The sequence below is a fragment of the Erithacus rubecula genome, assembly GCF_903797595.1.
Source record: "Erithacus rubecula genome assembly, chromosome: 1".
NCBI lineage: Eukaryota > Metazoa > Chordata > Aves > Passeriformes > Muscicapidae > Erithacus > Erithacus rubecula.
The window spans coordinates 79827622-79848489 of record NC_136658.1 but is presented as its reverse complement, the minus strand read 5'-3'; the positions used below and the strand labels follow the sequence as shown (position 1 = coordinate 79848489).

Here is a 20868-nt window from a genome sequence, read left to right as displayed (position 1 = left end):
CTTATTACTCAGATTTAAAGACCTGCATTTCCTATAAGACTGTTTTACTTCATAATTGAATTTGCAGAAATAGAATTGGGACTGTTGAAGAAGCAACATCTGCTGTACTCTGATCCTTCTGAAGTCTACAAACACAACAAATCTACATCTGACAGAAATACTTCTTGCAGGTGCAAAGAGAATGTTTTTCCCCATTTAACTTCACTCTGGAAATTCCTTGCAAAATAACCCTGTTAACAGCATTAAAAGTAGTACCTTGATATTTTCCAAGTGAAGGGAGAAAAAAAAAAAAAGAACTAGGCATCTTTCTTGCATAGATTTTGTGCCATGACTAATACTGGAACCAGAAACATCCAGTTGAGTACCCAACACTTTTGTTTAAATAAATTTTACATGTACATCAACTTGATGATCTAATAGGTCTTTTCCAAACTAATGGTTCTATGGCTATTTGGGACAACTCATGAATTCAGTATAATTTTTTTGGGTTTCATTTACAAACTAAAGACTTTAAAATATGCTTTTTCTGCTACTTAACTGAATTCAGTATTCACCTCAATTAGTGTGAATTAAGACAACCAGATGTATATTTCAAGTCATTCACCACTAAGCCAAAAACAAAACAAAATACAAAACAAAAAACCCAGACAAAACAACTTAAACATATTATGAACTATAACTGCTCAACTGGTGATTGATTATATCTGCTAATTGGCAAGACTCAATATTGCATGTGTAGTCTTCCATTTGCAAGAGAACAGTTACTAACTAAAATTCCCATCTCTTTAGGAACCACTTTCCCACAATTAATATGTCCTCCCAACTACAGGGTAAGCTTCTATTGCTTCAGATTTTAATTGCAGTAAATCAATAGTTTAATTTAACCAATCATTTTAAAATTACAAATAGAAGAGTAATGTAGTGATGAAGTTTTGAAAGAAAGTTTAAACTGTAGAGCAGCAAGCTCCTCAGTTTTTACTTCAAACAAGAACAGCTGGTTCAATGACTGCAGACAGAAGAATAGATTACCCTGCTTCTGAAACTTAATTAACTTAATTCTAATTGTGAGTTTAGGGAAGGCCCATTTTTGGCTTATACTACAAAGCAATTTTTTCTAAAAAGGTTTTTGCCTTAGCTTTGCAACTTAATCCATCTGCATGTCATTATCTCATCTGTTATACATTTAACTGGTCTAAAAATAAAAACAAAATTGAATGTTTGGTAAAGACAACTGGGAACAGACTTAAACTGTTTGCTAAAGTCAACTAATGCAGAGTATAAGCAAATTGTCAGAGAATTGCCTTTACTATTCTGCAGAGTGGTTTTTCAGAAGAGAGAAGAAATGGTGCAATACAGAGACTATAATTTCAAGAACTCATAGTTCAGGTATGCATCTAACACATCCTGGCAGAATAAACACAGTATCTCCTTTGTCACAGCAAACATTTTAAACTTATTTCAGCCCTATCTTGGCCATATGTAACTGACCTGACCACTAGACTAACCAACAAACCTATACCATATCTTAGCAGACAGAGCAGATTGCTTTCATGGCTAAAGAGATGTGTGTAAAGTACATGCATACACACATGCATATTTGTAGGCATATATAAAAACCCAGCAGAAGAATGGCTCATTTGGTTTGCAACTGGAAGTGTCCTTTAGATAAACTTAATGTAGCAAGATGAAGGTAAAATAGGTAAAATAATCTATTACTATCATTACTAACTTGCAAGACAGAATTTTAGAAGACTGTAACAAGCTACATTGGTTAAAGCATCGTGCCAAGGCTGTGGGTTTGATCCCTATATGGACTCTATTCTTGTGGGTCCCTTCCAACTCAGAATATTCTGTGATTCTGTGACAAGTTATGCTATCCTAAAATATGACAAGAAAAAGGCAGAGTGCTCTTGCATTTCTTAATCTGCAGAATGGCATCCCAAATATTGTTGATTTTTTCATACTAGTTTACTTTTTGATCTAACACAAAACTTTTGATTAAGCACCAATTTCTGTTAAAGACTACACTAATTTTTGTCAAATACTTCCAGTACTAATTTATTCAATATTGCTAGACTCACAACTACTCAAATAAGCTGTTTTTGGAAATGTAACTGGAAACGGCAGGATCTTTTCTTTCCTAGTATTTTTCAGGACAGGCAGCAAGCTTTCACAGTTTTAACCAGAGCAGTCTTTGATACAACCAAGAATCCATTAAGAAACAAATGAACTCACAGGCAGGACAATTCCTTCAATCACAACTGACAACAAAGTCCTGTGAGCTCAGGTAATCATTATAACAAGAAGCAAAACCTAATGCAGCAGGAAATACTTTATAGGCCAGCAGGTCTCTGTAAGAAGGATTCAACAAACAAAACCCAAATGCTCTCAAAAAAAAACCTTCACAATTTTATCCTGCGTCAAAGTATAAGATGGATAAAAGATGATCAACACTGCATGTTTTGGGTTTTTTTTTTTTAGAATATTCATTAAGCTAGTTTTCACATGCACAAAGAAAGTGCATGTAATTCTGAAGAATTTTAATCTTTTGAGACTTCAGTGAAATCAACTGTCTAGTCTACAGTTGAGAAACTTTAATGTCACTGATTTTTCTCTTGGGTATAGAACAAATACTTCAGTCACATAACCCTAGGAAGACAGAAATGAAACTTTTCATGTATAAAATCTTCCTTGGAAGAAAAGTCCCCAGAGAGAAAAGTGGCAAGCAGCTTCAATATTATCATTATTTCACTTAATACAGAACATAATCATATTAATATAGATGTTTCATTCAAGATTTCATTTAATTAATCCCAGACTAAGATCAAGATTCTAATGAATGCAGTCTACAGCCACAATCTAGTGTTTAAGATAACAGCCTGATCTTCATTCAATGTTCATTAACTTATCTGACACTATTACAGTTCACTGCTTCTCTTACTAGTATTAAATTCAGCAATTCCTTACAAATGTTAAGAACTATCATGCTTAAGAAATACTCTTTTTCCACAAGATTTCTAGTTATATAGAAATGGAGACTGACAGCCTGCTCTAACTTTACTCTTCCCAAGGGAAAAAGATGCTTAGACATATTGACTAATCTTAATTTTGATTTTCTCAGTTAACCAAAACAGATACAAATCACTTACTGTTGTAATATACCGAGAATGGAATTCAGATGCTTCTTTTAAAAATGAAAGGCCTGGATGACTATTCACCACATCCTACAAAAAAAAAATGGAATAACAATATCTCAAGGAGTATTCATTAGTGACCATATAATACAATCAGCAAAGAATAGCACACCTGCTTTCTTAAACAAAACAGTTCAAATTAACTACCACAATCATTACTGACAAATAACCCTACAACCCTTTTTAAAAATAAATTTATCTTTTAAATAAATCAGATCAACAAAAGCTTTTCTTTATTTTAGAAATATTATAGTATTTTCTCCTATATTTTAGACAGGCTGAGAATTTGGACTGCTGACTGTCATAGCCTGCAATTCTGTGGCTAAGATTCAGTAAAGTCCATTTAGATTTTATTCAGTCATTTCTGTAGGTGGTGTTTGCTGCTCTTCCAACAAAGATTTACTAGGCTTTGGAGGGCAAAGGAGAAGTGGGATATGAATTCAAAGGCCTATCCTGACTTAAACAACTTTAACTGCCTTTTGAAACACAAAAGATTCCAATACATGTGCTATTCCTACAATCAATTTTAAATCATGGTGCTTAAAAAAGATCTCACCTTACACAAAATGGTTAACTGTAAACCAAGTCACTCACTAGCATCTTAGTGGACCATGCAAAGTAAGTTATACTAAATATTATCAATAAACTTTAATGATGACCATGGAAAAGTATGTTTAGTTCAAGCAACTCTGGCCTTTGCCAGTTCATCATTTTGTTGTGTTCTCAGAAATAGTTTCAGTTGCAATTTACTTGTAAAAAAGGAATGAAGTCTTCTTGCACCAAGTAGTTACATCCAGGGTTCATCAAAAGGTGAACAAACTTCGCAGCATCATCATAGCAGGTCTGAAGTACTCTGAAATGTAAATGTTTGCATTTAATATTCTACACAGAAAATTACTCATGCTACCTCATGTAGGCATCCTAGAACAAGGCCTATGAAACAATACTTACTCAAAAGTTCATTACAAATGTCAAACCACGCTCCAAGTGAACTTATCAAAGAAGAAGTATCTCTTAAATTTATGTTAGAGGCAGGTACACCATGTAATCAATTACATGAAAGGAAATTTAAAATTAGCATTAGAGAAGAATAAAAAGTATTTTTGTCCAGAACTGGCATCTACAAGTAAGGGCCATGGTTTTAATTTTTCTCATGAACTGTTATTTACCAAACATTTTAAAATCTATAAACCCTGTAAAAGAAGATGTGTTTGTATTGAAGTATTATTTAGTTACATTTTCCCATGTACAAGTTTGCTGACAATGGTTGATTATGGGAAAACATTTTATTTCCCTTCACAGACAAGGTCACATTCAGAGCTTAAAATATCACATTTCAATGAAAAAAATGCAGCATTTCTAAAAAAAAAAAAAAAAAAATTATCTACTTACTTCCTCCACATTGCAACAAATTTATGAACTGACACGTATCCCGTTCGTTCGCCTCCAGCACAATAAAACAAAGGACCTTTCCAGTAAAGTGGGCATTCACAAGCCTACAATTAAAGTATACACCAAGTCAGTTTATTGATTGCTTATCTGAGGGCTACTCTTATTTACAGATCCTTCAAAAATTACAAGTGTTAAGAAGAAAGCATTAGGAAAGAGATTTTCTAAAAAATTGTTTCTGAAACCAGCTTCACCTTCTGGAACAATCCATTTAAAGCAACTGCTTTAGGCTGAAATCCAAAAATGGAGAGCAAAAGATGGGATAAACTGTAGCATTCCTAATAGACTAATGCAATGAGTCACACGTCAGTCTGTCCATGCTCCAAGCAGCTGAACAGAGTCCATCTTAAGCTCTGCTCAAGAGCTGGATATCTTTAAGTTAAGCTCAAGACAGCACACTTACAGACCTTCTGAACTGGAGCAAATTAACATTGGTCTGGCTCAGAGGATGGCTCAACTCATCTGCATCCTTGCATGTGCATGGCACATCCTCTATCCAGTTTTAAATAGCAGCCAGCCTGCCCTAAACAGCAGTATCTTGCTTTAGGGGACTCAACAGCTCAATCCCCAAGGACTGCCAAAAAGACTGACTACTACAAGATGTATAAGGTCACTGGAGCAAAAGTACAATTAACTTCTCAGGCAATAGTTTAACTAGTACTTCAATCAAATTTTAAAGTGTTTTTGGTAAATAGTGTCCTCAGTATTCTTCAGGAAGGTGTCTTTCATTATTGAATTCACCTTCCTTGCTGAGAGAGAAGGGTCTCTTCCCTACATCCTCACTTCTATCTTGGAAGAAGCTGTGGAATCCTATCATCCAGCTTAGCAGTAAAAACACTTTGGTGAGGCAAACCCCCAGTCCTGCTCAGTCACAGTTTCTATCTTCTACACCTGGACAAAGTGACAGGAACACGGATGAGAACCTGAGACTCCTTACCAAGACCATGACTTGCACTGAGATTTCAAGCATTGATTCAATATAATAAAACAGAAATTTAAGCTTATTTTAACTAGCTTACTGTCTTTAAACTTACACACTTGCTGCTTTCTAAGCCAAGTATTTTGTCACTCTGCCATAACTCTAAATTAGCTCTTCAGGAATAACTTGAGAGCTACCATCTCAAGTTACCAAACCATTCTGTCTTTACCAGTGTCTTTACAACAGAGGTTCAGTAGAATGAGAAAAAAACCCCAACCTGTGTGAACATCTGAAAACAAAAAATCTATTAGCAATGCTTTTGCCTGAAGTCTTTTGGTCAATATGGAATGGAGAACAGCACATAATATTGTTTTTAGTATTTGGTTGCTTATGCAGCAAAAAAAAGTAGTTCAAAGTTTTAATTTAATGTTTTGTTTCTTTTTATAAGGTCATTAGATACACAGTTGATGCAAAAAATTCCACATAACTGTGTTATCAGTGTAGAATATCAGTAAATACTAATGTGTGGGAGATGGAAACACACAATGAAAGAAAACCAAGCACAAAGAATTCATTTTTCCTTTCCATAGGACTACAGCACAAAAAGAAGATGGCCAGCAAGTTCTCACCTTTGCAACCTTACCCATGTCTTCTAATGTTGCCCTCTCATTTGGAAATTCAGAAAAAGTTTTCTCAATTTTGGCAATCACAGCATCTATATTCACTTTTTCCTTAGGACATCCTCGAGGAAAATAAAAAGTTGGAATGTTTTGACTATGTGATGGTGGCAAAGTTTCTTCCTTCTTTGTTTGAACCTAAATAGATAAATACACATTTGACAGTTAAGTGCCATGAAATCACATAGTCCTCCACAGATGACTTAAATCTCTTGGTACTCTATGTTTTAACACACCTTCAAAAAGACTTCAGATTAGAAATTGAATAAAGTATTACAGAATAAGAGCACATTGGAAAAATTAATGAGCATTTCCAAAAAAGATCACTTAGAAAGACTTCTAGGATGTTAAATATTTAATAAAAACAACTTCAATCTTTGACATATCAAGTTTCAAGACTGATACATTGGACAGTTTCTTGGGGACATCTGAAATTACTCAGGTTCTCTTATCTGTCTCAGAAAAAACCTTTCAACCTCTATATTAACAGACATTATGAAAGAATTTTCTTTTGAAATAAATATAATAACTTTGTTAAAAGCCAGCAACCAATTTAATTAAGTTGTGGTTAATAAGTTAGGGTACTTTTTACCCTAAAAAAATCATCAATTTTATAAAGGTAGTAAACAATGCCTGCAGAGCGATTTTTTTGGGTGAAGTACATACAATGATGAAATGAAAGCTTAGAAATCTGTTTCTCAAGAATACACTCAAGTGATACACTATATTACTAAAAACTTCCAAATTGACCTATAACAAGAGAAATTTATTTAAAAGCATTTAGGTTCAGTAAAGAATTTACCTTGTACTCAGTTTCCAAAAGGATGTCAAATAAGGCAGAGAAACAAAGATAACAGGTGAAGTAACAACAATTAGGAGACTACTCAAACTTAGCAATTAAACCAAATCAAAATCTTTATTCTCAACACTACTATTCAAATGTAAAAACATTGCTATAGGGTGACTTGTACCAGTGAGGAATGTGTTCAAGATCCTGCATCTAATTTCTCACTTTTACCCAGAACTGGGGGAAAAATACACCCAAAATTCCTCCAAAACCCCTAACCTTTGTTTTACTCCTTACCACTTTTGCCAAAATTGCCTATAAAGATACCCAGCTCTCCTACCACAATTAAATTCTTTCCTTATGTGAATGGAAGAACTAGGTGCATATGGTCAACAGACTTTGATTTGCAGAGTTCCAGCCTAGGAGCCTTCATTGGAATGCTACATATGGAAAAAAAAAAGCCCCTGAACTAACCTTTCCTTCTCCTCCTCTGCATTTGAGCCAGAATTCCTGTCCACAGCTGCAGAATTACATTAACTATGCTACAAGTTTTATTTCATAGAGGAAAAAGTTATCTTGAATCTGTGACACCAGAAGTCAATGTCTGTTGCTTCCTAAGAATCAGGTAAGTAACAACTCTTGATATCTTATCATTGATTCACCAGTCCAATTGATGAGGCAGCTTAAAATAAGAGTGCTACAGGGTATCAAAAACCCCTTTCAACTTCTGACTTTCAAAATTTTAGGAAGTATAAAGACAGAAATGTTTTATTCCCTAGGTAACATCACCACCAGCACTACAAATAATATCTAATGGGGTGAACACCTTGTTTCATTATAAAAGCCCAGCTCTACCCATCAGCACCTTACAAGAGCCCTTGCAGTTACCCTATTCCCCCTTTTTCCCATTTCCAAGAACTGCCTGGACTGGCATAAGGTTAGCTCAGTTGGTCAGAGCAAGGTGCTAATAACATCAAGGTCATGGTGTTATTATCCCTGTACAGGTCGTTCATGTAAGAGCTGGATTTGATGCTCCTTGTGGATCCCTTCCAATATTCCCCAGAATATTCAGTGATTCTGTGACAACCACTCCCATGTGAGCTGCTCAAATGGCCATAAAGCAGCAGGTGTTCCAGCTCTTCAGAGTACCCCATGTGGAATGCCTCATCTGAGAAAAGGGAGAGTGCAAATCACACACCACTAACACTCCTGTTGCAGATAACATGAGGCAGATCAGCATTTTAAGGAAGCTTAGTAGAGACAGGCAAGGCATTTTTAAAATCCACAGCTAGGGAAATTTAGAGCCTCAGACTGAAAATTTTCTTTTAAAAGGAAAAGTAAAAGCAGAGGGAAGACTACACTGGAAAAGACTCCAAGACAAAAAGAAAAGCTATCATCAGAACCATCTGTTTACTGGATACTAGATTTTTTCAGAAACCACTAATTTAGTTACCTCACAGTAAATGATTTCTGTTGGTCCAGGTTAAAAGCTGTTCTTGAACACAAACAGAAATCTCAATTCAGGATTGCAGTAAGTACCAATCCAAGTACAAGTTATTTAAATGAATTATACAATAAGGGTTTATTTATTTTTCATTTTATAGTCTGGAACATGTCCACAACAGACAAAAATTATAAGGAAGAAGTTCAACAACTGATTCAGAACTTATGACAAACATATAGTGGAAGAAAAATGATTTTTTTTAAGATAAAACATTATATTGAAACATTTGAAATCAGCATGCTTACTGTAAAAATATGTAACATTTAATCTATAAGAATAGTCATTCTAAGACCAAATATAGACTACAAATCTGTCATAGCAAGACAGATTAACTCTCCCTATACTGAAAGGGGTTTATTTTTACATGCTGGTTTCTCAAAATTGGAAGAAGAAACTATAAAAAGGCTTCATTTGCATTGTATGATCACAATAATTTCTGCTAGAATTATTTGGTGCCTACATATAGATATCTGGTGAGAATACCATCCAGGGCACGAGACAAAATGCCCTTGAACATTCCTTGTGGTATCCAGCAGGCTCCGAGCACAGCTCTCACTCTGCATCTGCCACGTGGATGTTCTGAGCATGCTAATGCTTCTGAAATGCCACCAGCAACTTGGAATGGGACAATTGAATTGTGCTGCTAATGTCAGTCAACACAGGGATAGGAACTGTACCAAAGAAAGAAGCATGTTGTCCAAAATCATTAGCAACAACTAATGCACTATAAAGTTGATATTGCATCTCCTCCCTCTTCTCACCTTCCTGAGAAGAGCCAAAGATTCTTCTCACAGTCTGAATTCCAAAAGGCTCCTTTTACAACTGAGGCAGCTCTGCTGTATGTGCTCTAATGAAGGAATGTGTGATACTGAAAGGGCTCTAAAATTTCACTATTTTCTGTTCAGGTGCTAGCTACTTCTGTAGAGGCACATATTGCACAGCTGATGAAGGAGTCAGTTCTGTTATTTCAGGACAATCAAAATGCACTAATTGTGTGAGATTAGGCTGCTCTAAATTTAATTATAATTTTAAATGGGAAAGTCCTTCATTAACAAGAACTGCCAGAAGTCTGCTAATATCAAATCTTTGACTGGAAAACCTGCAGGAACAGTTCATTAACCTTTTCATAGAACTACTCCATTTCAGTGGTCAATTTAACATTTAGAAAGTGAACTACGTTTTCCTGTGGTTTTAAGTTAAATGTTTTAACACTTTTATCAGTAAACTAAACTCAAAAAAAAGAGACTTTTTTGGTCAGTGAAAATTTTCCCTGCAACTTGCTGAGAAAGAGTACCAACAACAGCATGCTTGGAATTAAGGAAAACAGTTGCATAAGCTTGTAAATATCTCAAACAGATGTGTGCTGCAGTGCCAGGACTGAAGAGAGCATTTACCTTTGCAATAAGTATGTATAAAGCCCAGGACCTGTAAGTGAATTGCAAATTTGCCACTGCAGTTTAGGTTTTATGTAACAGATTTGAAGTGAGGATTCCTTGAAAACTTCTTGTTTGCAGTAATGTAAACAAACTGCTGTAAGATGTTTGTCTGTAGAAGAATTCTAGAAAACCTTTAATACACAATCAATTTTCATTCTTGGCATACAGAATTGTAAGGACTGTCCACAGTTACCCAACATAACAAGGCATTACTTGCCCTGATTTTTACAGTAGAGGAAATGGAAGTTTTTATCCCATTGGGGTGACTGTTCAAAGGGCAAAACTTCTAATATTAATTTTCCAACTTTCCAGATTCTTTTCCAACCATTCCTTCACCAGTTCTTCATAGGAACGGCATAAAATCAGTATTATAATTACAATACAGTAATATATTAGTATATATCAGAGAATATGGATATACTGTATTCCAAAGACAGAAATTAATTCCTCAAGCTCGAGTCTTCCTATATCTACCACCTGATGAGTTGCATTTGGCAGTTAACTTCCTTATAAGCAAAAAAATAAAGACAGTGGGAATTTTCAAAGGGTGGGCGTTTCCTTCTCTAGTAACTGTAAGAGCTGATGCTATGATACTATCACTCAACTAGAATATATATTCTTGAAATAATAAGGAACAATCTTGTTCCCAGATATTTTATTTCAATAATGTGTGCTCTAATGGCTAGATCTAACATTTGTGTGTAGCAACTGCCAAGCAGAAATACTGAGCCCTGTGAAGGGGTTGAATATGTGGATTCAAATGCAAGTAAGTAAAACTTCACTTGCTGGAAAAGAAAGCAAAGTAAATATGTTTGTGAATGTAATAGTCCTTTAGACATCTTTGAGATCAAGACAAATTTGGGTTGGAAGGGACATCTAGTTCCAATCCCTCCTGCTGTGGGCAGGGATGCCACCCACTAGATCAGGCTGCTCAGGGTCCCATTCAACTTGGTCTTGAACACTTCCAGGGATGCTGGATCCACAACTTCTCTAGATTGCCTGTACCAGTGTCTCACCACTCTCATAGTAAAGAATTTACTTTTTTTAGTTTAAAACCATTCCCCCTTGTCCTATTGCTATCTGGATTTAACTGATTCGTATTTACATTGTTTGACAGGACTACAGTGTAAGGTAATTCCATTCAGAAATACTGATAACACAAACATTTTAACCTGCCTGTTTCTCTGAAAAAAAGCTCAACCCTAAACATTAAAAATATTTATGGAGTTTGCAGTCAGCTCTTGCTGTAGTATTTGACAGGAATTTCCATGATAATGTTCATACTAGAGAAAAGTAATTGGAATGCATACAACAGGGTTAAAAAACCCCCCAAAATTCCACCTCACATTTACACCTAACTTCACATTACAATTTTACTAAGTGATGCATCACAATCTCCCCCACTAAAAAGGCATTAAATACTGAAAATACTATAAAGAGATATTTGGCTATCAAATAGATAAAAGTCTGGTTAATTAATTAATTTTAATTAACTTAAAAGAAAAAAGGTCTGTTGCAATATTGTTTATGACATGCACTAAGTAAGTTAATCTAGTTCTTCAACAGAATAGATGTCCTATTCTTAATGTACTCTACTTTATGCTAAACTTACCCAGATGAACCAAAGTGCATAATAAGCTAAGAGGATTTTCTCTAGAGCTATGCTATTCAGCCTTTTAAACCCTAACATCCCTGCAACCATCTGCATATAAAGCTCATCCTAATAATGAAAACGAGATAACTGCATGAAGTTCCCTGACACACAGCAGAAAATGGAAACCAACATGGATATTAAAAGGGTAACATTATTTTTCCGTGTAAATCTTTCCTGTATTAAATACAGTGAGTTTTTATCAATACAAGGTGTTGAATACAGCCAAACAGTAATTGTGAATGTAGTAAAATGTTAACAGTAAGCAGGCTCACAAGGAATACCTGACCAGCCTTCCCATCCCTCTGCTCAGTTATTGCTGTCAGTCTAAGTCTGACCAATAAAATCATAGAAATATTTTTTTAACTTACTATCTCATTGACTGCAAAGTGAAAGTCAGCATTTCCCTCTGGATAAACAATTGATATTATCAGTAGTTTTATGGAATTTAAATCTCAAAAACATCACATAAAAGACTTGCACTACTATTATTTAGAAAAGGGTTCATTCTCATTTGGAGGAAAGACAGTTTTGAAAAAACTATTCTAACACATCAAATACTTCAACATGCTGAAGTGCCTTCAAAAATCTGTTTCAAGATAAAGTAAAATTACTACCAGAACTTTCCTCAGAAGCCCAGAGAAACATGTCTAACATAACTTCTCTTGACCTTGTGGCAGACATTTACATTTACAATTATTTAAGTTGAAGTGTGATGCTTTTTCATTGCTTTCTGTGTCATCCTCATTAGCAGCTTTCCAGCCAAACTAATGAGATTTTTTACTGCAAGAGTTCACTGATTGTACCACTTCCTGTTCAGCTTGATGTACTAAGCAATGTTTTTTCCTCTGTGAGAGATGATCCTTGGACAACTTAAAACTTTGAAAATTTCTGAGTTCTTCCCCCCTCCAAGTTCCATTACTCTAAAATGAATTTATTGCACTGCAATTCAGCTTGAAAACAGGAAGTTTATCTGAAATTTTAATAATGAAGTTTTGCATCTTCCCCTTTCCCCATGCCCACATAGAATTTACTTGCTTCACTAGCAACAGTGAAGCAATATAGTGAATTGCCTCAGGTCACCAAGACAGCTAAAGAGCAAAATTAAAACCTCCTATTTGTGTTTATCCATTCTCACACAGTTGGTACCACTTAGAAGCAGCACAGTTCTGCTGCTAACTTAAGGCAGATCAGGGAGTACTGCAGCAGCATTGTTTAAAATCAGATTACATTAGGCTTAAAAACATGCTAAGATTGTGATTCATTTTGCATAGCTTACTCAGAAATATAAAACATGATCAAACCCTGAGAGATACCTACAGAGAAGGAACCCATGCTGAGCCAGCCATCAGGGTATATATGTAAAAGTATTTTCTCTGGCAACAATCATTTTAGTCCCAGTTGTTTCCTTCTATCCTGGACTTCAGCTTGCTATCCTTCAGTCACTGTCTGGCAGCTGTTTTTAGATGGGCTATAGAGACTAATTTTGTCATACATGCTCTTCTTTCTTTCCACAGTAAGAGATAAACATCCAGTAATTTTAATCCTGCTGCAGTTCTACACTAGCTTACTTTTGCTGTTAACTCTGAAAATTTCATTCATTTAGTTTGGTCTGTTGTCAATATTTGTGCTACATGAGGGGGAGGAAGTGGAAAAATTAATACACTTCTCTGTAAAGTTCTAGCAATATGCCATTAGAAGAAAAAAAGATAATTTAACCTACACTGTTTACAATTTTATACATGTGACCTGAGTTAATACACAAGAGCAGAGTTCAGCAATTCTCCCAATGCAGTCAATGTTCCACTTAGCAATCCTGTGCTCAAATTCTGACCAAAAAAATATAGTGGGAGTCTCCTTCCTGCATACCAGGTTGTGCACTCAATGGACTATCATTCTCATCTCATTTATGCATATTCTTGGCCATTTACTCTCAAGTCTATTTCTGTACAAATCTACATGGTAATCTGATCTTGTGTTCAATGGAAATCTTAATCCTCAATGCTAAACCAAACTTACTCTAGATCCCATTTTGGGATCACTGACATGTTACAGCATGTAGCAATTCCATAAGCAAATCAAAAGATTCAGTGATGTTTAGAGCAGTCAGGAGTAATGTAAGGAAGGATCCTAGGTAACAGCAAAAATGAAATCTAAAGAAAACTTCTGATTCTGAGGTAAAACAAATGAAATGGGCTTTTTTTAAGCTGTTTGTTAGATGAAGCTAATTTATTCCCTTATTTCAAGTCTTAGGACACCAGAGTAAGTAGTAGTACTCAATTTTGTGATAGCCTTTGAAAGAAGCCCCTGCTCCCCCATCCAGTTTGAATGAAATTGCTTTGCTAAGGGCCACCACTTGGTAGTCTTGAAAGTCTTACTGTAAGGCATAAAGAATCATGGTACAACTTTTCCCCTTTAATTTAACCAAATCAAATTGAAAATCAAAATGACCCTCAAGAAAAAGCCACTGAAGTATCAGTACTGCATCAGAGAATGCAAAAGAGCATTTAGACCATCTACACAAATCTGTCTGGGAAAGCATGTTAGTTCTAATGTAGGAGGAGACAGTAGGCAGTGGCATCCAGCAAAAGCTTCCACCTGAAACTATGAAATGCATTTCATACATACCATCTTGGGTATTGAATTTAAAACCACATTCAACTAAAAGTATTTGTGAATGGCCACCACAGGCAAGTTATATCACACAAACAAAAGCAGCACTGGGAAACTTTCAAATGGTCAAAATCAGATTTTCATTTGTTTGTAAAAGTTGAGGTAAACTGGCATTTTTCTGCATGACACCTAACCATTATAGCACAGTCACCAATCTCCTCCCTTTCAGTAGTATATATGCTGCACTAACAGATGTCTCACTCAAGTTCTACAACTCTGGTTTTGGAAATACTGGGATTCTTTCAGTTTGCAGCTTGGTAGAGCTGTCATAGGTAAATAATGTAGTTCTGTTGGGAACTGGAAGATGCTACTGCAAAAGCATTATTTCTGTAGAAACACCTCCAAACATGGCTGCACACTTTTTTCTTTGTACAATCACATAGAGCTTCAATATCAAAAGTATGCATTAGGAAGGGCTTATTGATTTATTTGAAAAACACTTGGTAGGGACCAAATGAAAGATTGCAGTTCCCTATGTCCCCAAAGCCATGAACACAAGACCTTTGTACATCACATCCATTGGTAACTTGCTTTATTTGCTGACAAAACTTTTATAAAAGGCTTCTAGAGCAAGGCTTCTGAGATCTGCCACCACTGGTAGTGATGACATTTTTCTATCCAGTGAAGATATTTTTTAATCTTTCACATGTTCTACTAATTTAAAAATGGAAAAGGGTAACCAGTATAAAATAGAAAAAAGCAAGATTCTTCAGAAAAATCTACTCCATGAAGCATAATTTCTTCTACATTTTGTGATAAGAGAAAAGTAGTGGAAAAAATATTAGTCACTGCTAGCTAGTATGACTGCTAGAGCTGTGAGTTGTTGTCAAACAGGCTACAGTTTACGAATTATGTTAAGTATTCCAGTCACTAATATATGTTGTTTGCAGCTTCCTCAGAAAATACTCTGATCACAGGTTAAATCAGTTGTTCTATTCCTTCCCAGTGCATGCTGTTCCCCAACTGTTTCCAGGGCACAAGCTGGTAAGTTCCTCCTAGTACATGATTATTTTGATTGTACACAGCCAAGGGACTGACAGGTACACCCAAGGCAACTCTGACATTTGCCTACAGAAAACAGCCCTTGTCAGGACAGGCCATCAGTTCAACACACACAGCCAAGACAGACATCCACTTAAACTATACAACAGCTTTTATCCTTTCATGTTTACAAAAAAACAATTTTCAGTCCTTAGATGAAATTGACTTCAAGAAGAATCCTCTCAAACAATAAATGTCACTAAGTTCAGTCTTGCCACGGAGCTGCAAAGTCAACAGCTGGAGCAAGTATTCTGTCAACTGCTTGTCCGCTGATGCCCTGAAAAAATCTGATTTGGACAATTGTGAACACAATCTCCTATCCCTCTTGCCCTGTAGAAGTTGAAGGACATTTTATATGAAGATGTGCTGGACTGTTTCAGGCTGTCTAGCACTACCACCAACAGTCATACAATATCTACTATTAGTTAAAACAGAAAAGAATAGTGAATTTTTTATTTCAACAGAAAAATAAGCACATCTGAACTCTTCAATGTATGAATTGCTGCATCACAATACTTAGCTGCAGAGGGAATTGACATCTAGAAATCATCTTAAATCATACATGCAAGTACGCTGTAACAAACTTTCACCATATTAACTTTTCTACAGAAATAGTACACCTTTTCTGTAATAATAATTTAAAAAATAGATTTATCACCAGACATGAGCAGGCAAAGAAGCTGCCTTCACAGGCAGCCAATACATTTTATGTTTGAACCAGGAGTCTCCATTACAGAAGTGGTAAAAATCTACCAGTTTGCTTACAGCTTCTTTGTAAGAGACTAGAGCTTAAAATCTGGTAATCCACTAGCAGTGAACCATTTATGGAAAACCTCATCTTAAACTAGTAAGTCTCAGTGGGCAGCCTATATATTTTCATTCTGTTTTAAAGGCTGGCATCTGCTCTGGAAAACTGGCATTATATCAGCAAGCTAGCAACAAGCATACCTATTAGCTACAGTCAGAATGAGATTTGTATTCCATCTCCGGCCCTCTCAGCAAACACTTGTGTTCTTTAATAAGGCATTTGTGTGCCTGATGTAAAAGTATTATGTAAAAATGAATATTGAGTCCTCCCCCTGTGGTGTTAAAAGGTCTACAAATTATGTTAAATTAGAAAACTGATGTTAACAGGAAAGCTCTCGTGCCCGAAGCCTCTAATTGTTACACAACCTTCTTCTGAGACTACAGCTGTAAACCCAACAGCCTCAATTAAATTTTTTGAAAGTAGTTTTGCCTCAGAAATGAGACTGTTATCTTCATGACTAAAAGAATCACCACATCACAAATATACACCAGCCCAGCACACATTAGCACCTACAGACTCTATTCATTGCTGCCTTGAACACGCCACAAGCATTTATGCAGCATTTTGGTAACAAAGGAATGTAAAAATGATCAAGTCTAAAGTTACTTCACTCAGAAGGCAAGCCAATCTCGTGAGGCACTGCAGAAGCTGAAGAAATAGTTCTCATACAGCTGACATAAATAGCATGTGTAAGCAGCATTTAGTATCATTAACAGGTGGCCATGAAACAAGCAGCTCTCCATTTTCACACCGAGTTGTGACGCATACAACCACACCAAGGAATCACCCAGTGGGCACAGCAGATAAAGGTATAATTCATTAAAAGCATCAAAAATTATGCTAGCAGAGATCTATCACTACCATTGAGAACATTAATTAAAAACTTAGGCCAGACTTTTTTTTAGCTAATTTTTAAAAATCACTACATTCAATATATATTTATTTGACTTTTTAAAAAGCCTAGTTTTAAAGTCAGAACTCCATAGTTTTGTAAGATGATGGCCTCTAAATAGCAAAAAATACCCATTTTCCTAGTTTAGCTAGCACTGAGTTACAAATGTATAAGCATGTCACTGTACACATATGCATTTTATTCTCATTTGTTTCAAACTTCAGATATATTTTCCTCACATAGCATGCATAATGGTGGTCCTTATATTCCAGCTCTGAAGATAGGGATGTCACTAGATGTTGGCTAAAACACAGCACTCAGCCTTTCAGTTCATATCTTTAAGTTGCCAGTACAATTGTCAAGGTGATAGATTCTTCTCCCTCCAAAGTTTCAGATAAATTGACAAGCAAGGTGGACACAGTGACTCTTCAATATATTTCATAGGATGTATTATAATCAGTACAATATATCCCATAGGTGTAAAGTACTTGAGAAAGATCTTTGTCTTAGAATCAACATCAGGACAAGATGAACTGCAGTTTTACTTCATTTTATGCAGATACCTACGAAGAAATTTAGCTCCCCAAGGTAATAGAGAATATTTCAACAGTTATGTATTGGTTTATGTTTCTTTTGAGAAGTACATCTTTCCACAAAGCCCTACTTTGCTCATGTTTTTTCAATTTTCATCAATAAATGGAAATTGAGGAACTACCTATTCTACCACTTTCCAGAACAACCAACCTCACTACTGGTGGTCTATTTAAAGATTTTCAAGAAACTTGATGTGCTGTGTTCTAATGACCACCCCTTCTAAACCACAGGGGATTGCCTACACAGATTATTTACTTACATGGCCCTATATGAAAAGCCACTGCCTTAGAATTCTTGGAACCTGTAGAAGACCCAGTCATTCCAACAAGCCACAGAGCAGATTCTGAGCCACGTTATTTCACCATCCACCACCATTACTCATTTTTTATTTTAAGATGCTAGTTTTAATAGCACAAACCTCTTAAAGAGAATCTGTCATTTGTTGAACAAATTAGAAAATTACAAAAGTGTAACACATATATGGAAGAACATATTGGCTTCCATTTCTGCTTGACTTCAGCATTCTAATTTTACATCATATTCATGAACTGTTGTGTCTGAAAGCTTATACAGTGGAACAGGAGGTTGCAAATTCCAAAAACAAAGCTTAGCAACTGAAATGATAGTTTTGTTTCAAGTTATTCTACAAAATCTCTAAGCAGTCTATAATTTTAACATGAAATTTCTTCAATGACTATGTAGCTGATAAATAGCTATTCTTTGAAATGCACCTAACCTATGAGGACAAGTTGTAATTATCATTAACATAAAATAGCAGGTAAAGAACAATCATCTTCTGTATCAACAGTTACTAGCACTCATACTTAGTTTTTGATGATACTTTCAAAAAAGTCTCCTTAAAATCATGAAGTCAAAGCAAACCACCACCTAAAAAACCCACTGCATATCAAACTGAGCAATGACAGACCTCATATTCCAGTTTTATACTCCTATTAATTCTGTTTTGCCCAAAGAATTTTGCCATCTAATTAAGTCAGTTATCATACATTATTCTACCGTAGCCATTTACCCAGGAAGTGCAAGACTGGTTAAAAATGAAAAATATTTGGTCACTGTCTCCACTGTAAGTTTATAGCCAGCAGCATCCTAAAAGAGAAAAAGAACCCTACAGACTAGACAAGCTGTTTTCTAAAGTAGTTAGTAGCTTGGAGGTATGCTCAACCATACTACACTGAGATGTTTTCTAGGTCAACATAAAAAGGCGCTGTACAAGTACAAGCGATCCAACTATTGCCCGATGAAAGACAGATCAAGTTAAGGGGCACCACACAAGGCAATGCTGTGTTTGTTTACAACAGGATGCCATGACTAGACTAAACTTGTCTGCTCCTCTGAAGTGCCTAAATATTAACTGCTACCACTACTTTTGGGTGGTTAAGACAGTATTTTCTTTTCTTGCTGTCTCTAGTCAAGAAGTTCTCTTACCTGTCTCTAGTTTAGCACAGAAGACACAAGTAAAAAAATTCTTTCACTCACATGTCTATGTTGAGTGGTATAAACCAGCACAGTCAACACTGGCACTCTGCTTTGCACAAAGGAATAAATATTGCTTATAAAGATCACTTGAAACAAATTTTAAATAATCATATAGAAGACAGAAAGCTAGTACATTCTTAGGGTCATAGGGCTTTATGTCCCTCTCTTGAAGGTCACCTGAAAGGGACACTAGTGCACTGAATTCAAAATTAAGTAGCAAGCTATATTTAGAATAACTAACAATGTCAGAAATTTTAAGTTAATATAAATTTTTTTCAATTGTTAAACTTTCCTTAATTAAAAAGGGTGAAAAAAAAATTCACACATGCTTTCACTTACACACCTTTAGTATATGAATTAGAAGTAAGGGTGAAGTAAGGTCAAAGTGAATGCTTTGAAATACCACTATGTTTTAAAGGGTAATCAAAGAAATACCAAACTTCAGTTTCTCAAAAATCATTGTACACTTTCTCACTCCAAGAGATACCAAGTGTCTTCGAACATTTACTCTATAGTTTTCCTTCTGATTTTACTTTTCAAATACTTCTATTCTCAATTTTAAGCACACTTTAAAATTGTAGCTTTAGCTCAGTGCTACAAAACAGCAGAAGTACACGTGTGAACGAAGCAGCAACAACTGATCACATACAAATAAAATGGTGAAAACAAATAAATCTAGAGGAATTCAGGATCATCATGCAAGTATGAAAACACTTTTTACCATATTATGTTTGAGCTAGTAAAGTTACAGCCTATTTCAGTATATTTTATATGCCCAGTTCCAGTATGAAGAAAATTAAACCCCCCAGGGAAATACATGTAAATTACAGTTATGTAGATTAAGGAAAACAATTTAAAAAAGTCTAATAGCATTAAATGCACCCACTTTCCACTGCATATACCTCTGTGCAAACATTGTACTTTAGCTGTGCTATGTGCTTCAGCAAACTCTCATCTTTTCTTTGCACTAAGCTACCTGCACAGTCTTTTAAAACACAGAAGAAATCATCATATATGGAACAGATTATCAAAACCCTGCTAGTTTAGTTACAGCTTGCATGCATTGCCTGCTGTTTGAGAAGGCACAATTGACAACAATAACTTAATTGTGTAAGAACAGAAAGACAAACCTGAACCTGCTGAAAAGCTTTCAGTCTCTTCTTGAATCTAGAAGGTAAAACAAAATCACATCCTCGAGCTAGCAATGCCAACTCCTTCCTTAGATCAGGATCTTGTCGCAAGGAAATCTCCTTTATCCTCATGCTTTCGGATTTCATATAATGTCTCTGTGTGCCAGTCCAGGCACTTGAGTCCCAGTAAATAGCAGAGCTGTTGTATTATCACACAGTGCCGCTCAAAGCAGCAGCTGCGCCCGAGTTCTGTGATATTATAAGAGTCAGCTCAACTTCGCCCGCTCCATACATTAAAGGGAACTTGGCTGGAATTGCAAAAACAGATTGGGAAGTCACTTTGGGGGCCTGCCCTTTCATCCAGGCATTCCAAAGTCTAAATGGGACAGTATGGAAAATGAAAACCGTGTTTGGAGGAGCATCTATAAAAGCAGCTTCCAATTTTAAAAAAGGCAAGCCCTACAGGAATGTAGAGAGGCCAGTCGTGGTTATTTTCTAGCTTCCTCCTCCTCCCATCCCCCTCAGCGTTCCCTTCTGTCACAAAACACTCACTGTCCAGCTTCAATGAAGTATCTCAGTGAAGGATAAGGCTTATTACACAGCAATTTATTCCTTT

At 35.7% G+C, this 20868-nt stretch overlaps 2 protein-coding genes across 4 annotated transcripts in view; one reads left to right on the top strand and one right to left on the bottom strand.

The window, feature by feature from the left end:
- The window catches only part of PPP2R3B (protein phosphatase 2 regulatory subunit B''beta), a 54930-nt gene that overhangs the window by 9868 nt on the left and 24194 nt on the right, over positions 1-20868 (bottom strand). For 2 of the 3 annotated variants that reach the window (XM_079297797.1, XM_079297796.1), the window contains exons 3-6: positions 6192-6377; positions 4587-4690; positions 3945-4047; positions 3150-3224 (exon numbers count right to left, since the gene is read on the bottom strand). In XM_079297797.1, coding sequence (XP_079153923.1) covers positions 3150-3224; positions 3945-4047; positions 4587-4690; positions 6192-6377 — 468 coding nt within the window. Of the gene's footprint in view, positions 1-3149; positions 3225-3944; positions 4048-4586; positions 4691-6191; positions 6378-20252; positions 20540-20868 lie in introns of those variants that run through there. The other variant, XM_079297798.1, reaches the window with a different exon arrangement.
- Positions 1-20868, top strand: part of LOC306798017 (cohesin subunit SA-2-like) — a 109555-nt gene that overhangs the window by 65181 nt on the left and 23506 nt on the right. The window lies entirely within an intron of this gene.